Genomic DNA, 23986 nt, shown 5'->3' on the forward strand with positions numbered 1-23986 from the left:
CAGTGACTGTGTCTTCTGTCAACACATTAGTCACATTAAGGTGGAGCACAGCGTTTGCTGACGCATTCCACCAGACTCAAATAAAAACATGCAAAGAACAGCGCGGAAAGTTCCTGTTGAACTTGTTCAGTCTTTTTTTATGTGGGCCTAATTATTGCATTATCATGTAAAACAAATAAGCTAATAGTGTAGTTCTGTGTTTTTTTAGTAGTGGTGTTTCTGTCACAGTAGTAAAAATAAGTATGGCTAGGGATATCACATGGTAGGGTGGAGTTAATTACTGAGTATGCCTACAGTGTAACAATGGCAGGCAGGCAAGTATTCTTGATAAAGAGTGCAGTCCACACCTGAAAGGAAAATAGTCTACTTTGGTGTCATAGGTAGAATCCTTGCCACATCCTAGCAATGAATATACAATTATTCTCCACCCCTGTGCAAATACATCATATACTATTTGAAAATATTGTTGAGATACATTTCATTTACACAGTGTTTTATACATGTAAATTGTGTATTTTGTTTAAACTTTATTTGTGATACCTACATCCACTCAATAAAAAATAAAAAATAAAGTATGTGACTTGCATGACAACGTGTACAAACACTGACATTTTTAACAACAGTAAAAAAAAACATTTTTGCCAAGTACAGGTGACGCACATTCTCAGTCTGATGTCTTGGCCCCAGCGCTGTCACGCCCATTTCAGGCAGGCTAAGCCAATCAGTGGCTTTTTGACTGTACAGCAAGTCTCCGGATGAATATAGTTATCATTCGCGTGGGAAAAGTATTACTGCCTTCATCACTTCATACTGACGGGCTAAAATTCTGATCACTGGTGCGGGATAAGGTTACACAAATAAAGGTGGGGATCAAATGGTCACGTATTGCACCTGTTGCTAGCCTATCTTTTTTATTTTACACAAGGGTTTATTTCCCAAGGCGGACTTCATGTAACTTTTAAACTCGAAATACGAAGTCATGGACAAACCCAGCCTCCAGAGACTGTTTTCAACGTGTGACATTAATAAATCTGGTGTGATTGAATACGAAGACTTTACAGTTGTTTGTCGAGAGCTGAATGTACCTGAAGAAGAAATTAAAACTTTATTCAACAAATTCGGCGCTAGTGAAGATGGATGTATTAATTACAGCAATTTTTCATCACGGTTTCAAGAGGTTTCAGAAACATTGGATTTGGCCTCTTTTGGAGCGTCTCCTCAAAGTCAAGGGAGTCCCTGGGAAGAGTTTCAGAGCAGGATGGACGATGCAACCGGTCTCCTCTCAGGAAGGTAAATCTGGTGGTTGGTGTCAATTGTTTGACAGAAAGTTGCACCTGCTATTACAGCTCTTACAGTAGACTGTGGGTGTAATATGTAGATGTTCGTTCTGCGTTCATCCCTCTGTTTTTATAACTATGTCAAATGTAGAAATGATGGTTATCCATAATCTTTCAGACTGCGGGATCAGTTGGCTGAACTTCACCAAGCCATGTACATCGCAGAACCTTTGTTGTTGCAACAATATGAGGGACTTGTCGATGCTCTTGTCAGTGAAAGCAAGGACCACAGGCTTGAGAGTGAGCAGCTGGAAACCAGTTTGAGAAGGTAGGGATTGTGTCATAGCAGCATCTCTTGGCTCAGATTCCTCAATAAGAGGAAAACAATATATTGAGAAACAATCTACCAAACTATATTGTCTGAATTGTGTTCTCTTCACGAATGGAACAAATGTATACATCAGTTAACTTTGTCATTTGCCTGTTTGTGTTACCAAAAACACAATGTAGTGTTTATGTTGTGGGATATCCATGCAACAATGTTTCAATCAAGATCAGGCTTGGGCTATTAATCAGTTAACATTTACAAAATGTGAGTATTGGTTGCGCCAGTATGCTTCCCACAGTAAGGTTCTTATAATCAGACACAATTGCATGTTGTGAACACTTTGGAATTACCTGGATTTCTGCATAAATTGGTCGTCAACTTTGATCTGATCTTCATCTAAGTCACAACAATAGACAAACATAGTGTGCTTAAACTAATAGCACACAAATGATTGTATTTTTCTTGTCTATATTGAATACATCATTTAAACATTCACAGTGTAGGTCGAGAAAAGTATGTGAACCGCTAGGCTAATGACTTCTCCATAAGCTGTCAGGAGTCAGCTAACCTGGAGTCCAGCCTTGCCCTATAAAAAACACTCAAAATTTGAGTTTGCTATTCACAAGAAGCATTGCCTGATGTGAACCATGCCTCGAACAAATGAGATCTCAGAAGACCTAAGATTAATTAGTGTTGACTTGCATAAAGCTGGAAAGGGTTACAAAAGTTTCTCTAAAAGCCTTGATGATCATCAATTGTCTATAAATGGAGAAAGTTCAGCACTGTTGCTACTCTCCCTAGGAGTGGCTGTCCTGCAAAGATGACTGCAAGAGCACAGCGCAGAATGCTCAATGAGGTTAAGAAGAATCCTAGTGTCAGCTAAAGACTTACAGAAATCTCTGGAACATGCTAACATCTCTTGATGGGTCTACGATACGTAAAACACTAAACAAGAATGGTGTTCATGGGAGGACACCATGGAAGAAGCCACTGCTGTGCAAAAAAAACATTGCTGCATGTCTGAAGTTTGCAAAAGTGCACCTGGATGTTCCACAGCGCTACTGGCAAAATATTCTGTGGATAGATGAAACTACAGTTGAGTTGTTTGGAAGGAACACACAACACTATGTGTGGAGAAAAAAAGGCACACCAACATCAAAACCTCATCCCAACTGTAAAGTATGGTGGAGGGAGCATCATGGTTTGGGGCTGCTTTGCTGCCTCAGGGCCTGGACAGCTTGCTATCATCAACGGAAACATAAATTCCGAAGTTTATCAAGACATTTTGCAGGATTATGTTAGGTTAGGCTATCTGTCTGCCAATTGAAGCTCAACATAAGTTGGGTGATGCAACAGGACAACGATCCAAAACACAGAAGTAAATCAACAACAGAATGGCTTCTACAGAAGAAAATACACCTTCTGGAGTGGCCCAGTCAGAGTCCTGACATCAACCCGATTTGAGATGCTGTGGCATGACCTCAAGAGAGCAGTTCATACCAGACATAACATGAATATTGCTGAACTGAAACAGTTTTGAAAAGAGGAATGGTCCAAAACTCCTCCTGAACGTTGCGCAGGTCTGATCCGCAACTACAGAAACGTTTGGTTGAGTTTATTGCTGCCAAAGGAAAGTCAACAAGTTATTAAATGAATGTTTACACTGTGTGTTCAATAAAGACATGAAAATGTATAATTGTTTGTTATTGGTTTAAGCATACTGTGTTTGTCTATTGTTGTGACCTAGATGAAGATCAGGTCAAATTTTATGACCAATTTATGCAGAAATCCAGGTATTTCCAAAGGGTTCACATACTTTTTCTTGCCACTGTAGATGGGGTGGAGTTGCTTTCACGGTTCGGAGGCTGCATTTCTTGATAGGGATTACATTTCTCACCCAAGGAAGTACTCTTAAATGAGTTGCTAGTCTTGTTCTCCCCATTTTCCACTTGTAAACATAGTTGTCCCTTTTTTATATTTCCATTTAGGCCTAATCTTAACCCTTATGCAAATGGATGTGCCTGTAAGAATGTTTGCTAATCAGTGGCGAGACGTGCTGTATTTTGATTCATTCAATCTCACACTGCAAATCTCAGTCTTGTGCACCTGTGGTATTTGCCTCCTAGGGGCCCTCGTGAGTCTCTTGACTGTCTGGACCAAGTGCTGTCACTTTTTATTATGATAAAACACATTTAACTGAATAGTGTCCCGCCCGCTCAAAGTTCACCACTAGATGAAAACCAAAAGGTGTAGTTCTGGGTGCTGTGTTGCTGCTGTGTTTGAAGATGTGTTATTGCTTGCAAACCGTGCCTCACCTTCACCTTCTATTCTGACTCATCACTTTCGCTGGACTAGTGTTTGGGCAGTTGTTTTGCATTTGATGAACAACCAGAGCAGACATGTAAATGGTATGTACCTCTGTGTGCCGACAGAACAGAGGAGCTGAACACCAGTCAGTTGACAGAGTTGGAGGATGACATGCAGCAGCAGCTTGCCTGTGTAGAGGTCAGGGTGAGAGAAGAGGTAAGTGATGTATTATGAGGACTTAGTTACTACAGTATATTCTACACATTGTGCTAGAAATAAAACATGTAATTCACTCTCATCAAGTATTTAAGAACTAAAAACAAACAAAGCAAGCTAAGTCATTAAAAAGGCATTGGTGTCATTGAAAACATACCTTAGAAAATGTTTATCTTTTTTTTTTTTTTTTTATGGTGAGAAAAAGTTTAATATAATAGACTTGGGCAAATAGTTTGTTGGAAATTAAGATTAAACTGTTTAATTTCAAGAGGGGCCTCGGCACAGGTGTTTATCCGCATATTTGTGGTAGTGGAAGTACCTTTTAGAGAAGGGAGAGCAGTTAGCTCAAACTCTCACAAAGGCCCCTTTCTACAGTTTTGTGAAAGCCCCTCTTTTAGTTCAGAGCCAATGAGCAAAGTTGTCTCTCCTTGGGTTTCTTGTCTGTAGGAGCATAAGAGAATGGAGGGAGTCATGGCGGCACTCCAGAGAAGGCATGAGAATGAGGTGGCAGACCTGCATACTGTTATGGACAGGTTGTTAAAGGTAGGTGTCATCTATTTGAAACAGGTTTTGTGACATTTCATCTATTGACCTATTATTGTTGGTGTTGAAAGGTTATTTAATCTTTCCCTAGGATTGCCACGCTTATGTTTGCAGTACTTTATTTAGCTAGATTCAGGCAGTCTTAATTGTGAATATGATTTCAATTGATGCTTAATCTTAATGGAAACCTTTTCATTGTAGTCCCAAGGGGAATCTGAACTCAACAGTTCCAGGCAGGATGTTGACAAACTACAGAACCAAATAAGTGAACTGACTCAGGTACGTTGGATCAGTTAGACAACTGTATCTTGAGTCTCATTCGGAAAGTATTCAGACCCCTTGACTTTTTCTAAATGTTGCTACGTTACAGCCTTATTCTGAAATAAGCCTTACTCAGTACTTTGTTGAAGAGCCTTTGGCAGCGATTACAGCCTAGTCTTCTTGGGTATGACGCTACAAGCTTGGCACACCTGTATTTGGGGAGTTGCTCCCATTCTTCTTTGCAGATCTTCTCAAGCTCTGTCTGGTTGGATAGGGAGCATCACTGCACAGCTATTTTCAGCCCTCCAGAGATGTTCGATCAGGTTCAAGTCCGGGCTTTGGCTGGGCCACTCAAGGACATTCAGAGACTTGTCCCAAAGCCACTCCTGCGTTGTCTTGGCTGTGTGCTTAGGGTCATTGTCCTGTTGGAAGGTGAACTTTCGCCCCAGTCTGAGGTCCTATGTGCTCTAGAGCAGGTTATCTACTTTGCTCTGTTAAATTTTCCTCTATCCTGACTAGTCTCCCAGTCCCTGCCACTGAAAAATATCCCCAGAGCATGATGCTGCGACCACCATGCTTCACCATAGGGATAGTGCCAGGTTTTCTCCAGACATGACGGTTGGTATTCAGGCCAAAGAGTTCAATCTTGGTTTCATCAGACCAGAGCATCTTGTTTCTCATTATCTGAGAGTCTTTAGGTGCCTTTTGGCAAACTCCAAGGGGGCTGTCATGTGCCTTTTACTGAGGAGTGGCTTCTGTCTGGCCACTATATGATAAAGGCCTGATTGGTGGAAGGCTGCAGAGATGGTTGTCCTTCTGGAAGGTTCTCCCATCTCTACAGAGGAACTCTGGAGCTCGGTCAGAGTGACCATCAGGTTGTTGGTCACCTTCCTGACCAAGGTCCTTCTCTCCCCCGATTGCTCAGTTTGACAGGAGGCCAGCTCTAGGCAGAGGCTCGGTGGTTCCAAACTTCTTCCATTTAAGATTGATGGAGGCCACTGTGTTCTTGGGGACCTTCAATGCTGCGGAACTTTTTTGGTACCTTTCCCCAGATCTGTGCCTCGACACAATCCTGTCTTGGAGCTCTAAGGTTAAATTAACTTTCCGAATAGCCTGGTTTTTGCTCTGACATGCACTGTCAACTGTGGGACCTTATATAGACAGGTGTGTGTCTTTTCAAAATCATGTCCAATCAATTGAATTTACCAGACGTGGACACCAATCAAGTTGTCGAAACATCTCAAGGATGATCAATGGAAACAGGATGCACCTGAGCTCAATTTCAAGTCTCATCGCAAAGGGTTTGAATACTTATGTAAATAAGTTTATTTTTTATATTTGCTCAAATTTCTTCATCTGTTTTGTCATTGGCTATTGTGTGTGTATGTTATTATTTAATCCATTTTAAAATAAGGCTGTAACACAACAACAATGTGGAAAAAGAGAAGGGGTCTGCAAACTTTCCGAATGCCCTGAACGTTATTTCCTGTGCACTTTCCAGTAATGTTGTACATATTACATTATGTATCCTCAGGAAAAGGAGCAGTTACGGACTTCTCTCTTCAAAGCGCAGACAAACATCTCCATTCTGCAGGTAGAGATGGACAAGCTGAAGAACATGTATGCAGACCAGAAACTTCAGCATGAGAGGTGAGATCACCGACTTCACGTTCAGGTCCAATGGATCAAGTCCAACTCAGTAAATACAGACTAGTTGATAAGAAATGTTGTATTTGTCTATTTTCACAGAGAAAGTGATGAACTGAAAAAGATGGTTATTGAATACCAGTCTTACTCCAGTCACATTGAAATTCTCCAGTAAGTCTGTCTAACCCGATTGTTCATTAGTACAGTCTGTCCTTTCATGATTGTTTTTGTTGTATCGTAGTCAAGCATAGCTTTGAGTCATGCATGCACATCCGTGCAGTGCACACCATATGCTCATTGTAATGAACGCTGACTCTACTCTAAAGGTGGCAGGCTAAAAGATTAGTTAAGCATCTGAAATGTTCTCTACATTGACTCCTTCCTATTAGGGCCATGAACAAAAAGCTGTATGACAGCAATGATGGCTTGCGCTCTGCCTTAGTCAACGATGTGGCATCAAGTAAAAGGAGGGTAGGTTTGGTTGTTTTCACTCAAGATAAAGAAGACTCACATTACCCATTTTATATTTACATTTATACAACATTTATAAGGCATTAGTGTTACAAATCTTCCTCCCCACAGCTATCCCCCAACAATGAAATCCCAGCTCGAAGAATGAAGCCAGTTCGACAAAGCACGCTTATAAAGTACACATACTATATTCTTATCCAAGAAATCTGGACCTATTAATTGACCACTTAACTAATGTTTACATTTTTTCATCCCTATGTTGAGTCCAGTTCAGAGGGAGCGCACACAACTGTAGGATCCAGTAAAACGACCAACTCCCATGTAGCCAGCTGGGCTGATACATACCCGGACAGCGGTGTGTCCCTGCCTATGGACACTACTGAAAGCTCAGGCAGCGAGTCTGACAGTGATGACTCTACAGAAACAGTACACCACAGTTATTCATATGTGCCCTCAGACATTGAGGTAAGGGTAACTACAAGGGTTGACCAACTATTTTATTAGTACGTTTCACATTCTAATACATGAATGTACCTATTTCTGCACCAGATATCAGATGTGAAATTGGAAGCAAGTCAGGCAATACTGTCTGTAGCTCCCAGCAAAGCTAGTTCCATTGCGTCATCCATCCGGAGACGCTTGTCTGCTTTCCCAATGAAGGTAAGGCTTTGAGCTGAGATGCTCAGTTTTGAAGCACAGTAAGACATTGTGTAGGGAGGCTTATGTGGAATTGGTATATGCTGGTTCACTCCAGACTTGACTGCCCTTGACCAGCACAAAAACATCCTGTGACGTACTGCATTAGCATCGAATATGCAACTTTTCAGGGAAGTTAGGAACCAATATACACAGGCAGTTAGGAAAGCAAAGGCAAGCTTTTTCAAACAGAAATTTGCATCCTGTAGCACAAACTCCAAACATTTCTGGGACACTGTAAAGTCCATGGAGAATAAGAGCACCTCCTTCTAGCTGTCAACTGCACTGAGGCTAGGAAACACTGTCACCACTGATAAATCTACGATAATCGAGAATTTCAATAAGCATTTTTCTATGGCTGCCCCTACCCCGGTCAACAGCTCTGCACCCCCCACAACTTGCACAAGCCTCCCCCACTTCTCCTTCACCCAAATCCAGATAGCTAATGTTCTGAAAGAGCTGCAAAATCTGGACCCCAACAAATCAGCTGGGCTAGACAATCTGGACCCTATCTTTCTAAAATGATCTGCCGCAATTGTTGCAACCCCTATTACTAGCCTGTTCAACCTCTCTTTCGTATCGTCTGAGATCCCTAAAGATTGGAAAGCTGCTGCGGTCATCCCCCTCTTCAAAGGGGGAGACACATTAGACCCTGTTATAAACCTATATCCATCCTGCCCTGCCTTTTCTAAAATCTTCGAAAGCCATGTTAACAAACAGATCACTGATCATTTCGAATCCCACCGTACCTTCTCCGCTATGCATTCTGGTTTCCGAGCTGGTCATGGGTGCACTTCAGCCACGCTCAAGGTCCTAAATGATATAACTGCCATCGATAAAAGACAATACTGTGCAGCCGTCTTCATTGACCTGGCCAAGGCTTTCAACTCTGTCAATCACTGCATTCTTATCGGCAGACTCAACAGCCTTGGTTACTCAAATGACTGCCTCGCCTGGTTTACCAACTACTTCTCAGATAGAGTTCAATGTGTCAAATCGGAGGGCCTTTTGTCCGGACCTCTGGCAGTCTCGTATGGGGGTGCCACAGGGTTCAATTCTCAGGCCGACTCTTTTCTCGGTATACATACATCAATGTCGCTCTTGCTGCTGGTGATTCTCTGATCCACTTCTACACAGACGACACCATTCTGTATACTTCTGGCCCTTCTTTGGACACTGTGTTAACTAACCTCCAGACGAGCTTCTATGCCATACAACACTCATTCCGTGGCCTCCAACTACTCTTAAATGCAAGTAAAACTAAATGCATGCTCTTCAACTGATTGCTGCCCCTGCCCGCCCACCATCACTACTCTGGACGGTTCTGACTTAGAATATGTGGACAACTACAAATACCTAGGTGTCTGGTTAGACTGTAAACTCTCCTTCCAGACTCACATTAAGCATCTCCAATCCAAAATTAAATCTAGAATCGGCCCCCCATTTCGGAACAAAGCCTCCTTCACTCATGCTGCCAAACATACCCTCGTAAAACGAACTATCCTACCGATCCTTGACTTCGGCGATGTCATTTACAAAATAGCCTCTAACACTACTCAGCAAATTGGATGTAGTCTATCACAGTGCCATCCGTTTTGGCACCAAAGCCCCATACACCACCCACCACTGCGACCTGTATGCTCTCGTTGGCTGGCCCTCGCTTCATATTCGTCGCCAAACCCACTGGCTCAAGGTCATCTCTATGTCTTTGCTAGGTAAAGCCCCACCTTATCTCAGCTCACTGGTCACCATAGCAGCACCCATCCGTAGCACGCTCTCCAGCAGGTATATTTCACTGGTCATCCCCAAAGCCAACTTCTCCTTTGGCCGCCTTTCCTTCCAGTTCTCTGCTGCCAGTGACTGGAACGAATTGCAAAAATCACTGAAGCTGGAGTCTTATATCTCCCTCACTAACTTTAAGCATCAGCTGTCAGAGCAGCTTACCGATCATTGCACCTGTACACAGCCCATCTGTAAATAGCCCACCCAACTACCTCATCCCGATATTTGTTTTGCTCCTTGCACCCCAGTATCTCTACTTGCACATTCATCTTCTGCACACATCACTCCAGTGTCAATGCTAAATTGTAATTATTTGGACACTATAGCCTATTTATTGCCTTACCTCCCTAATCATACTACATTTGCACACACTGTATATAGATTTTTCTATTGTGTTATTGACTGTATGTTTGTTTATCCCATGTGTAACTGTGTTGTTTGTATCACTTTGCTTTATCTTCGCCAGGTCACAGTTGTAAATGAGAACTTGTTCTCAACTGGCCTACCTGGTGAAGTAAAATAAAAACATGGTATCTGTTTTATTTTCCATAACCTAAGTAATGCTACTTGGTCCTCAGCAAACAGAAGCAGACCTTGTTGACACTGGTGGCCCTGAGTGCCCTGGTCCCATGTACCGGTTAGTTTTGGCGGGAGATGCAGGATCAGGGAAGTCCAGCTTTCTATTGCGGTTGAGTCTCAATGAGTTCAGGGGAGATATTCAGACGACGTTGGGTAAGTACATGTACAGTAAGTTTTTAGTAGTGGTAGAATGCAGAAAGTGCATTACTGTTTCCATTACAATGTTGTTCTTAGGAGTTGATTTCCAAATCAAGAAGATGTTGGTGGATGGAGAAAAAACAAACCTCCAGATATGGGATACTGCTGGACAAGAGAGGTACGTTTCTGTACATTGACATACTAAAAGCCTTATCAAAGTTGTTTCATAATGTGTCTTTGGTTATGTGGCTGTTAATCTGAAGTGCTTGAAGATTCCAAATGATCATGTAATATCAAAAACTAAATGGGACTTCCCTATTACTGTAGGTTCCGCAGTATTGCCAGGTCTTATTTCCGTAAAGCCCATGGAGTCTTACTGCTGTATGATGTCACTTCTGAAAGCAGCTTCCTTAATGTCAGAGAGTGGATGGACCAGATTCAGGTAACAATCACAGTGGATGGGTTTTATGGTCCTTGAGATAATAAAAACTTGGAATGGGATGCCAAAATAATGGTTGTTTATATTTCAGTTTGAGACCATAATGTATTTTTCTGTTATGATTACACATAAATCAGGAACTTAGTGAAAAACAAAGTGCCCTTGTTATCCCAGGAATCCACAGATGAGCAACTCCCAATGTGTGTGATTGGGAATAAAGTGGACCTGCGGGAAGATCGACCAGAGGGAAGCTGTGTCAGCACTGTTGACGGGGAAAGGCTGGCAAGGGTACAATCTCCTTTACCAGTCAAAATAACAGCTGTTCATGGGTCCATCAAATAAATATTAAATCACAATATTACATGTGTTTCAGACATACAATGCCCTGTTCTGTGAAACTAGTGCTAAAGAGGGAACTAATATAGTGGAGGCAGTACTTCACCTGGCAAGGTAAGAATCTTAATCTTCCCATCCAATCCCTACCACTAATACCTAAACTATAACTGAGCTCTTACCATTTTTTCCTAACACAGAGAAGTTAAGAAAAATGTGAAACTGAGACGGCAATCAGAGTCACAGGTGAAGTTGAGTTTAAGCAGTTCAAAGAAAGCGCTGACCAACTGCTGCAGAGTGTAACCATGGAGGCCCATCACTTCACCCTATGGAATGCATCTGACTGGAGACAATTTTAGCACCACAGCTTTTGTCATTGAGAACTTGTCATGCAGAGCTGTTTTGTGTAACAAATCTCCTGAGATTACTGTAGATATGTCTAATTCATATTTTAAATGTAATCAAAGTAATGGCACAACTGACCTGGAGCATGTAGATCTCCAATGAATGTATTTGAATGGGACGTACGGTTCCTAAATAGTTTGCATGTATCCGTTGTACACATCAGGAATTTACTGTATTCAGAAAGGCTCAGTTGAAACTACAATGCTAATGATGTGGTTAGAAACAAGTACATTTTACAATGGGGTGCTTTCAGTATTTATGTCAGCTGATTTTATTTGTTTTAATTGAATAAACTTTCTGTACAGAGGTGTGTGGTATAATTTGTTAAATTAATATTCCCCAGATTGAATCTTTCATTAGTTTATTTGATTAATCTTACAGCACTGCATATGTTCATCCTCAATATAAAAGCAATAAACATGGTATAGAAACCATAAACCACTAGTTGTGTAACAATCTAGATGAGGAAATACAAAAATACAAGCTTTTTTGTAATTCCAAGTAGTGGAGTTTGAAATTCCTGCTCTTTACATTGTAAATACTGATTAACATTCGACCTGTGTATTGGAATAGGCATACGCATTAGTCCTTATTCATTTCCCAAACTATACTGTACCACCACCACAAAATATTACAAACTGGTTCTAAACCCCAGATTATGGGACAAAAGCAAGACCTGGTCATCTTTCAATAATGGGTAACATCTCGGTATCTGAGAATAGTTGTGATTGGGCTCTGTATCCTGCTATTTGGCTTTCTCGTCGGCCGGCTTAGGGTCATTGGCTTTTTTCTGCTTCTGTTGCATTATCTCTGCATCCCTAAAGACAGACAAAACAAATTGTTAAACCAAATAAAAACGAAATGCATGTTAAAAACGTCCTGGTTTCAGTGAAAGATTCTCACCTGTATACCAGGAGAACTTCCTAAAAGTTAATATTAGTGACTTACCTCAGCTTCCTCGCAGCTGCAGACATGCCATCATCAGCCTTCTTTCCCTTGTCATTCCCTTGTTTTTTGGCATTTCTAGCACGAGCAAGGTCACGCTGATTCCCCCCTGCAAAGAAATCGATTTGAAAGACCCAGGTGAGGAGAGTACAGTTGCAGAGTCATTGCTTATGTCTTACATTTTAAAGAATAAATTAAAACCAAGCATCATTAGCTAGTGGCCATCTACAGCCCTGTACTGGTCGATTGGTAACGTAACTGGCTAGATAAAACAGTTAACGAATGGATAAGACGAAAATAACTGTTTAATCGATAAATGTACGTACGCATAAGGCTAGGCAACTGCTTAGCCTGGTTTGTTATTGTGCGTGGCACTTCACGGGCCTAGACAGTTAACGTAACGTTGCTAGTTAGCGAGCTAACGTTAACTACAAATCATATCCTTCTTACCAGTTAATAATGAAAAATGATACATTTCATGGCACTAAAACAAATGTGTATGGTAACAGAAAACCATGTTACACTACACTTTCTAGTTGGCTATATTAACTTGTTTTTTTTCACTTACCCAGTTCAAACAGATCGCTAACGTTAGCTACCTAGCATTGATTGTCTCTGATTTTATTTATTTAAAACAGCAAAGCGCGATACGTACCTAGCTAAGCTACCAACGAACACAATTTTAGCTTAGTAGCTAGTAAATAAAATATAGCAATATACTCACTTGTCATGTTGTTGTTTCTAGGTAAACGGTGTGGAGAAGGCTGCCAAGCCTGCCAGCTGTGCACCGACAATATTCGATTTACGTTACTGCGACTGAACGCCTTAATACGAGACATCGCGAGAGTAGCGGTATTCTTGTAGTTGACGTCTGCATAAAATCAGTACTTTATGCCGCATTCAAAACAACTGGGAACTCGGAAAATACAGGAACAAATGATGACGTCAGTGATCTTCAGGTCCGAAAGTAGGAGCTCTAAGAAAGAGGCCCGAGTTCCCGAATTTGAAGACCGTTCAAATATATTTTTTCCAGTTGAAGCTCGTTTTTTCCGAGTTCCCAGTTGTTTTGAACACGCTGAGGTCGGAAATTTCTGAGTTACCAGTTGTTTTGACGCGGCAATAGAGCCCCACAGTAGGGAAATGGTTCCAATCTTTTCCCCACCATTTGTTTTCATAACAATGTAAATATGTCTTAGACAAGATGACTTTAATCAACATATTCAACTCTACTCTCAGATTCGAAAATTTATGGTGGAAAATAACTATTTCCTTGTTTGACCACTAGGTGTTATGGTTATTATGACTCATACCGTGATAATCAATAAAAGTACTATAAAACCTAAAAATGCAAAATTGTATCAATGATTTGAATTCCCCAGTGGCTTTTGAAGATTATGAAATATCATAAATATACTAGATTCTTTAACAAAAAATAAACAAAGAGATTATGTTATGGTGGTTGGCAGGCCACTCGACTGTAAAATAACTCTATAGCTTCAAATTATGTTTAAAAACGTGTATTTCTCAGTGATTCTATACATTTTTAGTAATTGACTACAAATATGTTATGATAGATATTAAAGGCTATTTGCAACTGGAATGTGATTTTTCTTAATTAAGATTTTAGATACAAATGTTAATAAAATGTTCCTCCGAAAGATATTTATTAATATTAGACTTCATGAAAATTTAGTGGGCATTATTCAATGATGTGTATAAACCCTGGATGACTGACAGGGGACGCTATATTGAAGGTCGCACAGTCATTTTGGTACTCCTCCAACGGTAAAGCTACAGACAGATATTTCACCAGATGTATAAATGTGAAGCATCCATCCGCTTGGCGTTTCCACTCACTACCAAATATGGTAGTGAGAGGAAGCCAAAGTGGCCGGCAGTGGGAGAAGATGGAACAAGATGGATTTTCTCATCGATAAAACATTTGATCTCAATACAGGATCTATGACAGAGCTCCAATAACTCTGGAGCTCTGTCATAGTGACCATCGGGTTCTTGGTCACCTCCCTGACCAAGGCCCTTCACCAATGTTTGGTCGGGCGGCCAGCTCTAGAAAGATTCTTGGTGGTTTAAAACTTCTTCCATTTAAGAATGATGGAGGCCACTGTGTTTTTTTTGTACCCTTCCCCAGAGCTGTGGCTCGACACAATCCTGTCCCGGAGCTCTACGAACAATTCCAACCTCAGGGCTTGGTTTTTGCTCTGACATGCACAGTCGACGGTGGGACCTTATATAGACAGGTGTGTGCCTTTCCAAATCATGTGCAATCAATTGAATTTACCACATGTGGACTCCAATCAAGTTGTAGAAACATCTCAAGGATGATCAATGGAAATAGGATGCACCTGAGCTCAATTTCGAGCCTCATAGTAAAAGGTCTGAATACTTATGTAAATAAGGTATTTCTGTTTTATTTATTTGTTTATAAATTGGCAAAAAATGTGTAAAAAACTTTTTGCATTGCCATTATGGGGTATTGTGTGTAGATTGGTGAGGAGAATTATTTTATTTAATCCATTTTAGATTAAGCTGTAATGTAACAACATGTAGAAAAAGGGAAGGGGTCAGAATGCACTGTATATACTTCATTGGCAGTACACCCCCCTTCATAAGCAATGACTGAAACATAGCTATGACAGTATGCAGCTTTATTGATGTTGTTTCTGTATCAACGGACAGTAGGCCTACAATTGTTTTTATTAGATTTTCCATTGACATAGATTATTCATTTGGACGCAACCTGTTATTGCAGAAACCCCATACAATACATTTAAAAGCTGTAACACGAGAATACTGCTCTCTTCAATCTTTTGTGGAGGAACATTGACCATGTGACTATTCCAGAAAGAGTTTTGGAATTTGGGCATTTTTCTATGGAATTGGTGACATTTATCAGCTAATAACTGTACTAAACGATTACAACACAAAGCTATTTTGTGTTCATTGTTAAAAAAAATAAGTGACATTAGTTTACTCTGTTACATTCAAACACAATCTGGGGTGCAAATGTCAGTGCTGCTACAGCATGTCAGTGGACATTGATACAGGTTTTTTTTATTGTTCAGTGCAATCTTTATTTTATTCACAGTAGACAACTCAGTTTAGTATTCATGAGCTGGACTTGTGTAGAGGACAGTTCCTTTGTAGAGGATGTCAGTTTCTTGCAGTCAGAACCACTGACGTCACTAAACTGCCCAAGGCCACCACCAGAGCACCAAGCAGGAACGTCCATGAAATTCCCTGAAACACCAAGTGACGCAATGTCAACAAACAGTCAAATGTTTTTTTTTCTCGCGAACTGAATTAAACCAAAACATTTCACACAGGGAAAGTTGTGGCTTACAGGTGGCTTCTTTTTAGAAGGAGTTAGAAATGGGGCAATATTGTCTCCGAGGAGCTGGGCAGGTTTGGCTTGCCACTTCTGGGTATCTTTGCCTCCTGATTGCCTTTTCACTAGCTTGGACAACTCAACATGGATGGCCTGGGGATCAAATAAAATTGTATTTGTCACATGCACCGAATACAAAAGGTGTAGACCTTATCGTGAAAGAAATAGAGTTCATAAAATATTTACTAAATAAACTAAAGTAAAACATCTAACCAATCAAAAAGTACCAAGAAATGTACATAACAATAACAAGGCTATATACAGGGGGTACCGGTACAGAGTCAATGTGCGGGGGTACAGGTTATTCAAGGTAATTTGCAAAGTGACTATGCATAGATAATAAACAGCGAGTAGAAGTAGTGTAAAAACAAAGCGAGGGGGGTCAATGTAAATAGTCCGGGTGGCCATTTGATTCGTTTAGTTGTTCAGCAGTCTTGTGGCTTTTGGGTAGAAGCTGTTAAGGAGCCTTTTGGTCCTAGATTTGGCATTCTGGTAGGAGGGACAAGTGACAACTTATCCTAATAACCTTATACAAAGTCTTATACAATTTATTATGTCAGCAGTAAAGTAGTCTAGGTTTAGTATTTTAGCAGTAAAGAGGGCGGAGTGGATTGTCAATGAGTATGAGGTTGTAGTTTAGAAGTTGTCCAGTAGATGGCAGCATATTAAATGCAACAATCTCAGGCTCAAGCCATAGTTGGACTTTATAATTGAATCAGATCCCGTTGATAATCAAATTTGGTTTATCTTTCATGCATAACAAGTATTTTCAACAAATATTACACAACAAATATTAACCAGTTTCATGTTAAGCTATCATAACCAAAGTTGTCTTGTTTTCTGTAGCCTACTTTGTTTCGCATTTCTTTGCATTTTGATCCTTATAGGTTCTTGGTAACCTAATGGGGGGATGTGTAACCTGAACACGATCTGTTATTTGCAGCGGTTGAAACCGAAATGATTTCCCAATCGTTTAATTCCGAACAGAACCATCACTTTTTCCCCGTTCCATTCCACTGTTCCGACCAGCCAAATAAAGTTGTGAACCGGAAAACAATTAAAAAGCACGGGTTATATCGTTAATTTCTGTTCCTTTTTTAACCTGTGAAATCAACCGTTTTTTTCTTCTTAATTTAGATCATTAAATTACTTCACCAATCAATGCGGATAGAGCAGGCAAACTAGTTGTTAACACGCTTGATGGACAGACAAGTGTAGCCTATGGCGTAAAATGCGATTTAAATTTGTCGGGTGGGTAGAGAGCGAGAGAGGGGTTTTAGCTAGAAGGGATCCAGTTTTTGTCAAATTAAGGTCAGATTGGATTTTTCGTAGCATGTTAGGAGAATTTATGCAGCAGGTTAGGAAAAGGGTGAGGGGTTAGCTAAAATGCTAAATAAAATACCAAATAAAGCCGGATCCCCTCCAGCTATTACCCGAGAAAGGGTTGAGGGGTAGGCTTGAAGCGCTGGGCAAATTGTTATGATATGCATTATCTGAATGTAAGGGCGTATTTTTGTCGGAACCAACTCTACCATGGTTTGTTGCACAAAGCCTATAGGGAAAATGAATGGCTTTTTTGGATAAACGCCGAAAATGAGGTATGTGGTAAACACACGCCTAGGAGATCTTATACGTTTTGTTCTAGATAATCTTCATCAGTTTACTCACTTTTTGAGAATTTTGAAGAATTTATGTAATAATAAAACATAAATGACAAAGGCTTCATAATTAATAAAGGGCATGCTAACTGATTGCTATTATCTCATAAAACAAAACGTAAAATATCTCCTAAACCTGTTGACTTTATTTTCGGTGTTTTTTCCAAAACCCTATTCTTTCCCCATTCATTCTTTCCATAGGGATGGCTGAACGAACCAGAGGTCATTTATTTCCGGGTTTTAGACTACATACAATCTGGCACGCTTTAATAGCTAGGTCCACAGATGTATACATAGTAGGAGCAGCTTCTATGGAGAAACTTTGAATGTCCTTTGAGCCAGCTAACAACACACCTCTTACCTTTTTGTAGTTAAAACATTCAATGTGAAACGTGATAAATAGGCCTGTAGTATCCTTAACTAGCATTGACAAAGTTAATCTATTCTTCTCTAACTACCCTGAATAAAAATATAAATGCAACATGCAATATTTTCAAAGATTTTACTGCATTACTGTTCATATAAGGAAATCAGTTAATTGAAATAAATTCAATAGGCCCAACTCTATGGATTCCACATGACTGGGAATACAGGAAGGTAGGCTGAACACACACACTGGCAAAGATTTGCCTGGAACATAAAATACCATTATTAACCGGTTCCCATGCTTTTAAAATACTGGTATGGATCACTTTTGTTTCTGTTCCTTGAAAAATTGGTATTTTCCGGATTTCGGTTCTGTTCTGTTCCCTGAACTGGTTCCAACCCTTGGTTATTGGTCTAACCTATAGCCCAAAATGGCTTTTCTATATAATTCTGATTCAGAATCATGTTTCTGTTTTTCAATGCCTTACCCACACACCTAAATCATGTCTCTAAAGGGAAAGATTACTTTATTCTCCATCAAGACAAGGGTGTAATTACCAAAGCAGCAGATATTTGAGTTTTGTCTAGACAAGACTGTCTCACCATGACAGCAGTGCACACTGTAGGTCAGGCCAAGTGGGGCTGAGGCCACAGAAAAACACATTCAGAGCATGGGTTAAAAAAAACGAACAAACACACAATATTCTGAAGTCTACCCACAAGGGCACACGTTTCTAAATGTTGTTATTCACACTTTGTATTTTGGTAGCATTGGAGTTGTTTAGCATAATGAGTTGGAACTAACTGAAGTAATAAAACATGTTAAATTAATACAAATTTTGATTTGCTTTATCACTCAATGTGTGACATCAGGGTCTTAAATCTTTGTGGCTGAGTAGAGAGTTTAGCAGACAGCACTAGGAGCAAGACAGAACAGGTCTTCACTGGGGCTATGGAAGTAACACCACACAATGATATCTGCAAAGTGTTAGGCTCTAATACCTTTGGTTGACTTTGCTTTTCTGAACTATATTGTGCAAATCCAACACTAAGTGCTGTAAAATACAACACAAACCCATGCCATAAGGTTGTTCATTTTTGGCATTACTTCAATATTGGCAGTATTGGGCAATAGTACATAACTCTGTAAACTTATTGTGAACTGTGAGTCACACTACTCTAGACATGGTTTAAGAACTTGTTGAGTATTGCGTGCAGTTCTACAAAATATTATGGAAATACAATCATGAATCTCTGGCCTAGTGTCATATGAGTGTGTTTGATTGGGCAATGATTTCAGGGACCTGTAGTGACATTGACCCTTTATCTGTTTGTGGGGGGGTGGATTTCACTAGCAGTCTAGAGGCGAGGGAGAGGTGGAGGTGTTGAGAACCTCATTTAAATAGGCTATCTCACCTTAGTGGATGGCTCCAGTTTCAGGGCCTTCTTCAGTATCTCCATTGCCTCCTGGTACTCGCTCTTGTCTGACAGAAGCTGCAAATAGATTGCAATATATCTGAACAGCTAAATCAACAATCATCCTTCAGCTGTATACTGTACATGTTTCAGTAGTACATGTTGAATGGCAGTACATCTTTACACCCATCTAAAATGTCTGAATATGGTTTTAGAATAGAATTCCCCTTCCACCCAGGCACCGTAGACTTGTGAAGGACAGGTAATGTTACAGTGTGTCCCTCACCTTTCCTGTCCTGAAGAGGGCTTTGACGTTTTGTGGATCAAGGGACAGAACATCCCGGCTGGTGTGTAGTGCGTCATCGTACTGCTCCAATTTCAGCTGAGCTGCTGCCAGGTTGTTCAGACACTTCACCCGGTAGTCCTGCACCTCCTCCTCCTCCCCCTCCAACAACACATCACTACTACCATCTACGGGGGGGGGGGGGGGCACAGGCCACAAAGCCTCACACCTGGGCTATTGTCATGTATATGTACTTGGAGCCCCAGTCTTTGGGTGTTAGGGAGAATTATACACTCACAGGAACTAAAGGGAGGAGAGACTTTGGGTATTTGATGTACTGTAAGGACATCTGTGTGTTTGTTTGCCTCAGTAAAAATCCATTGTTAGCGCCATTATGGACGCGCTTTGACACTCCTGTGATTTTGGAAGTCTCTCTGTTACAGCTGAAGTGAGAGTTTTTAGTCTAAGATCTGTGAAGGATCGTTGTTAGCAGAGCTATGTTAGGATTAGATTGGGAGGAAGGAGCAGTTATTCAAGGATTTACAGTATATTATAGAGACGGTAAAGTTAATTCATCCCACTAAAATCCAGGAAGAAGTCATCATAATCCAAAGTTTGGTGCATTGCCATTGTGTATTTAAGTGTGAATGATCACGAGAGATGTAAATCAGTGTTTTTATGCAAGTTCTACTTATATATATATTTGTTCTACTTCTACACGTACAGGGGGGAGAGAAACCTATATCTGTTGGGATATTCAGTGATAATTCTAATGCAGATATTCAATGATGGAGTTTTTTTCACCATGTATTACATTTCTCAGTATTCTGTTGCATTACCACATTTGATAACTTCAAGCATTGTCATGAATCTTGCCCTGGAGGCAGAATGAGTGGTTTCAGCTAGATGGGCCAGCTGCAAAGTCGAAATTGGCTACATTGTAAAAATTTATGAAAACATAAATGTGCTTTTTTGGTCTTAATTTAAGGTTTGGGTTATCAGTGTGGTTAGGGTTATCCGTGTGGTTAAGGTTAGGGTTCGATTTAAAATGGGATTTTATGACTTTGGTCATTTGCTGGCGCAGCCACAATCTGCAGAGCTGCCTCCAGAATAAGATTCAGGACAAAAAAATGCTAACCTGCTAAATTCGCAGTCTTTTTTCATTGAATATATTCATTTCTTGTTAAGTGCTGAGTAAAATGTAGCCATTGGCCTATCATCATTGATACATTTAGATGCAGCCCACACTCTTCTCCTCACTGACTAATTTCTGTCGAATGTCTCTCTTGGGTCCACCCTGCCTTTCCAGCAATGAACATTATTAAGGACCTTGAATTAACATGAACGTTTATTAGGTTTGATTAAGAATCAACAATAACATTTCTCATGACAGTGACCTCTGCTGGATATGCTCCTCATTATGATAGCATGATTAATTCTGAGATGGACGACCAGTAATCCATGAAGAGACTATCAGGCAATTGGCTGCTGGAAATGTGGACACTGTATTTTTCTGAAGTGTGCTAGTTAACTAAAAGCTGTGTGCGTGCGCAGGGCGTCGGGCGACCCGAAAATCTGAGGGGGCACAAAGTATGTGAGGATGGCTGGGGGTGGGACGGAAGTTGCAGAATTTATCATTTTTCAAACACCTGAAATAGCTTTTACCTGCAATCTAGAGGCATAATCATTATGGTTAATTATATACTAAAATGTGTATATTTTAAAAAATTAAAAAATATGCTTCTCTGCATCTGTAAAAAATGTGAGTCTTATTCAGTACATTTGGTAATTGTTTGCTTTTCTAAAGTCTACCAACTTTGCCAGCAGGCATGCCGGCTAAGATAGTTAAACAAGCTAGCTACTCTAACTTGATTGATATCCTGAAATGTCTTTTTTGGTAGCTAGTTATGAGGTTGAGGGATTGGAAACCTATCTCGGCTAGCTAAAGCAAACTTCATAAAATTGCTACAGATGTAGGAACTTCATCTGATCACCCTGTTGCAGGAGAACCTTCCTGCAATGCATGACATTTTTTAAATGTGTAGTGTATATGAGGTTTAAAAAGTCTTCTGAAGTTTGTAATTTCCAATTTGAAATTACATTTGATTTTCCCTTACGAAAAATGTATCAAACCCTACAAAAATGTCCATTCATTATAATCCATATAATAATTCACATTTCATATTCCCACAGGATTATTTTCTTGATTTAGCAAACTGGCTCAAATTAAGATCCTACATCTGTAGATGGCTAGTAGTATTACAGAAAAAAAGTGTATTTATTTATTAACAAGACAAATCTGAGGGGGCACGTGGCCCTGTGCGTGAGTAGCATGACACACGTGTTGAAAGAAAGGATTACCTCTAGTATGTGTAGTAAGGACATCAAGAGCCATCCAGTAGGCCCTGGCAGCCATGCTGTACTCCTCCCTCTGGAAGTGGAAGTTCCCACGCTCTCGTTTCTGGTTTCCGATGCGCATACGGTCCGAAATGGGGAGAATCAGAGGGTCGGGCTTCTCTCTGATGTCCAGGAGCTGCAGCTGGTAGAGTAAGGGGGCCCAGGCTGGAATATCTGTCTCCCTGCCAAAAACAAATACACACACATACACAAACCTTTAATCACACCCAGACCGGAGCAATAGGGATGGATAGCCTAAATATCTGCATCAACATCTCACTTTGATTGTGTGTAAATATGCTGGGTCAGTGCATATCATATCACTGATGTTGTTGACATCACCAGAATGGTTGTCTGAAGTCAGTACCCATGTGCCAGTCATTTTCCAATACCACAACTAAGTTTTAAGTTGTTTCGGTTACATCTTGTTTGATTGGACAGTATATTGATGTGACTTCACCTGCAATATGTATTAGAAGACAACCAATATCTGCTATCTGATCGACAGGGAACTGGCACTGTGATCTAAGCTAGATAAATAGCTAGGTAGAGCACCAGTCAAAAGTTTTTCTTTATTTTTACTATTCTACATTGTAGAATAATAGTGAAGACATCAAAACAATGAAATAACACATATGGAATCATGTAGTAACCAAAAAAAGTGTTAAACAAATCCAAATATATTTTAGATTCTTCAAAGTAGCCACCCTTTGCCTTGATGACAGCTTTGCATAATCTTGGCATGCTTGGCATTCTCTCAACCAGCTTCACCTGGAATGCTTTTCCAACAGTCTTGAAGTTCCCACTTGTTGTCTGCTTTTCCTTCACTCTGCGGTCCAACTCATCCCAAGACATCTCAATTGGTTTGAGGTAGGGTGATTGTGGAGGACAGGTCATCTGATGCCACACTCCATCACTCTTTGTCTTGGTCAAATAGCCCTTACACAGCCTGGAGGTGTGTTGGGTCATTATCCTGTTGAAAAACAAATGATGGTCCCACTAAGCGCAAACCAGATGGGATGGGGTAACGCTGCAGAATGCTATGGTAGCCATGCTGGTTCCGTGTGCCTTGATTTCTAAATAAATCACAGACAGTGTAATCAGCAAAGCACCCCCACACCATCACACTTCCTTGGTGTCCTTTAATAGTGGTTTCTTTGCAGCAATCGACCATGAAGGCCTGATTCACGCAGTCTCCTCTGATCAGTTGATGTTGAGATGTGTTTGTTACTTGAACTCTGTGAAGCATTTATTTGGGCTTCAATTTCTGGGGCTGGTAACTGTAATGAACTTTTCCTCTGCAGCAGAGGTAACCCTGGAATGAGTAGGTGTATCCAAACTTTTGATTGGTACTGTGTGTGTGTGTGTTTGTGTACACACACACACACACACAAAGTTTACATACACCTTAGCCAAATACATTTAAACTCAGTTTCACAATTCCTGACATTTAATCCAAGTAAAAATTCCTCATATTGGGTCCGTTAGGATAACCCCTTTATTTTAAGAATGTGAAATGTCAGAATAATAGTAGAGAGAATGATTTATTTCAGCTGTCATTTCTTTCATCACATTCCCAGTGGGTCAGAAGTTTACATACACTCAATTAGTATTTGGTAGCATTGCCTTTAAATTCTTTGACTTGGGTCAAACGTTTCGGGTAGCCTTCCACTAGCTTCCAACAATAAGTTGGGTGACTTTTGGCCCATTCCTCCTGACAGAGCTAGTGTAACTGAGTCAGGCTTGTAGGCCTCCTTGCTCGCACACACTTTTTCAGTTCTGCCCACAAATGTTCTATAGGTTTGAGGTCAGAGCTTTATGATGGCCACACTTAATACCTTGACTTTGTTGTCCTTAAGCTATTTTGCCACAACTTTGGAAGTATGCTTGGGGTCATTGCCCATTTGGAAGACCCATTTGCGACCAAGATTTAACTTCCTGACTGATGTCTTGAGATGTTGATAATTTTCCTGCCTCATGATGCCATCTATTTTGTGAAGTGGACCAGTCCCTCCTGCAACAAAGCACCCACCCAGCATGATGCTGCACCGCCGTGCTTCACGGTTGGGATGGTGTTCTTTGGCTTGCAAGCG

At 40.5% G+C, this 23986-nt stretch overlaps 3 protein-coding genes across 9 annotated transcripts in view; 1 reads left to right on the forward strand and 2 right to left on the reverse strand.

Moving 5' to 3' along the window:
* Nucleotides 1–779: 779 nt before the first annotated feature.
* LOC115109436 (ras and EF-hand domain-containing protein-like) lies at nucleotides 780–11729 on the forward strand. Of its 3 annotated transcripts, XM_029634325.2 has the most exons (17): nucleotides 780–1290; nucleotides 1456–1605; nucleotides 4038–4128; nucleotides 4576–4671; nucleotides 4873–4950; nucleotides 6467–6582; nucleotides 6682–6750; nucleotides 6969–7050; nucleotides 7162–7226; nucleotides 7320–7515; nucleotides 7600–7710; nucleotides 10107–10260; nucleotides 10342–10423; nucleotides 10573–10687; nucleotides 10859–10972; nucleotides 11058–11134; nucleotides 11218–11729. In XM_029634325.2, the coding sequence occupies exons 1-17, from the start codon at nucleotides 980–982 to the stop codon at nucleotides 11318–11320; spliced, it is 2010 nt and encodes a 669-aa protein (XP_029490185.1). In that variant the 5' UTR covers nucleotides 780–979; the 3' UTR covers nucleotides 11321–11729. The 3 variants fall into 3 exon arrangements, with proteins under 3 accessions (XP_029490185.1, XP_029490183.1, XP_029490186.1); XM_029634323.2 differs by having other exon boundaries at nucleotides 10107–10423; XM_029634326.2 differs by lacking the exon at nucleotides 1456–1605 and having other exon boundaries at nucleotides 10107–10423.
* A 37-nt stretch (nucleotides 11730–11766) lies between these two features.
* Nucleotides 11767–13221, reverse strand: LOC115109448 (small EDRK-rich factor 2-like). The gene is made up of 3 exons (XM_029634345.1): nucleotides 13092–13221; nucleotides 12371–12476; nucleotides 11767–12240 (listed from the first exon to the last, which is right to left on the reverse strand). The coding sequence occupies exons 1-3, from the start codon at nucleotides 13204–13206 to the stop codon at nucleotides 12168–12170; spliced, it is 294 nt and encodes a 97-aa protein (XP_029490205.1). The 5' UTR covers nucleotides 13207–13221; the 3' UTR covers nucleotides 11767–12167.
* A 1414-nt stretch (nucleotides 13222–14635) lies between these two features.
* Nucleotides 14636–23986, reverse strand: part of LOC115109442 (peptidyl-prolyl cis-trans isomerase FKBP8-like) — a 52154-nt gene continuing 42803 nt past the window's right edge. For 2 of the 5 annotated variants that reach the window (XM_029634334.2, XM_029634333.2), the window contains 5 exons: nucleotides 21858–22075; nucleotides 19500–19684; nucleotides 19214–19291; nucleotides 15729–15866; nucleotides 14645–15625 (listed from right to left, as the gene is read on the reverse strand). In XM_029634334.2, the coding sequence (XP_029490194.2) occupies nucleotides 15539–15625; nucleotides 15729–15866; nucleotides 19214–19291; nucleotides 19500–19684; nucleotides 21858–22075 (706 nt within the window). In that variant the 3' untranslated portion in view covers nucleotides 14645–15538. Of the gene's footprint in view, nucleotides 15626–15728; nucleotides 15867–19213; nucleotides 19292–19499; nucleotides 19685–21857; nucleotides 22076–23986 lie in introns of all 5 variants that reach the window. The other 3 variants (XM_029634337.2, XM_029634335.2, XM_065009759.1) reach the window with 3 other exon arrangements.

The sequence above is a fragment of the Oncorhynchus nerka genome, linkage group LG25, assembly GCF_034236695.1.
Source record: "Oncorhynchus nerka isolate Pitt River linkage group LG25, Oner_Uvic_2.0, whole genome shotgun sequence".
Classification (NCBI taxonomy): domain Eukaryota; kingdom Metazoa; phylum Chordata; class Actinopteri; order Salmoniformes; family Salmonidae; genus Oncorhynchus; species Oncorhynchus nerka.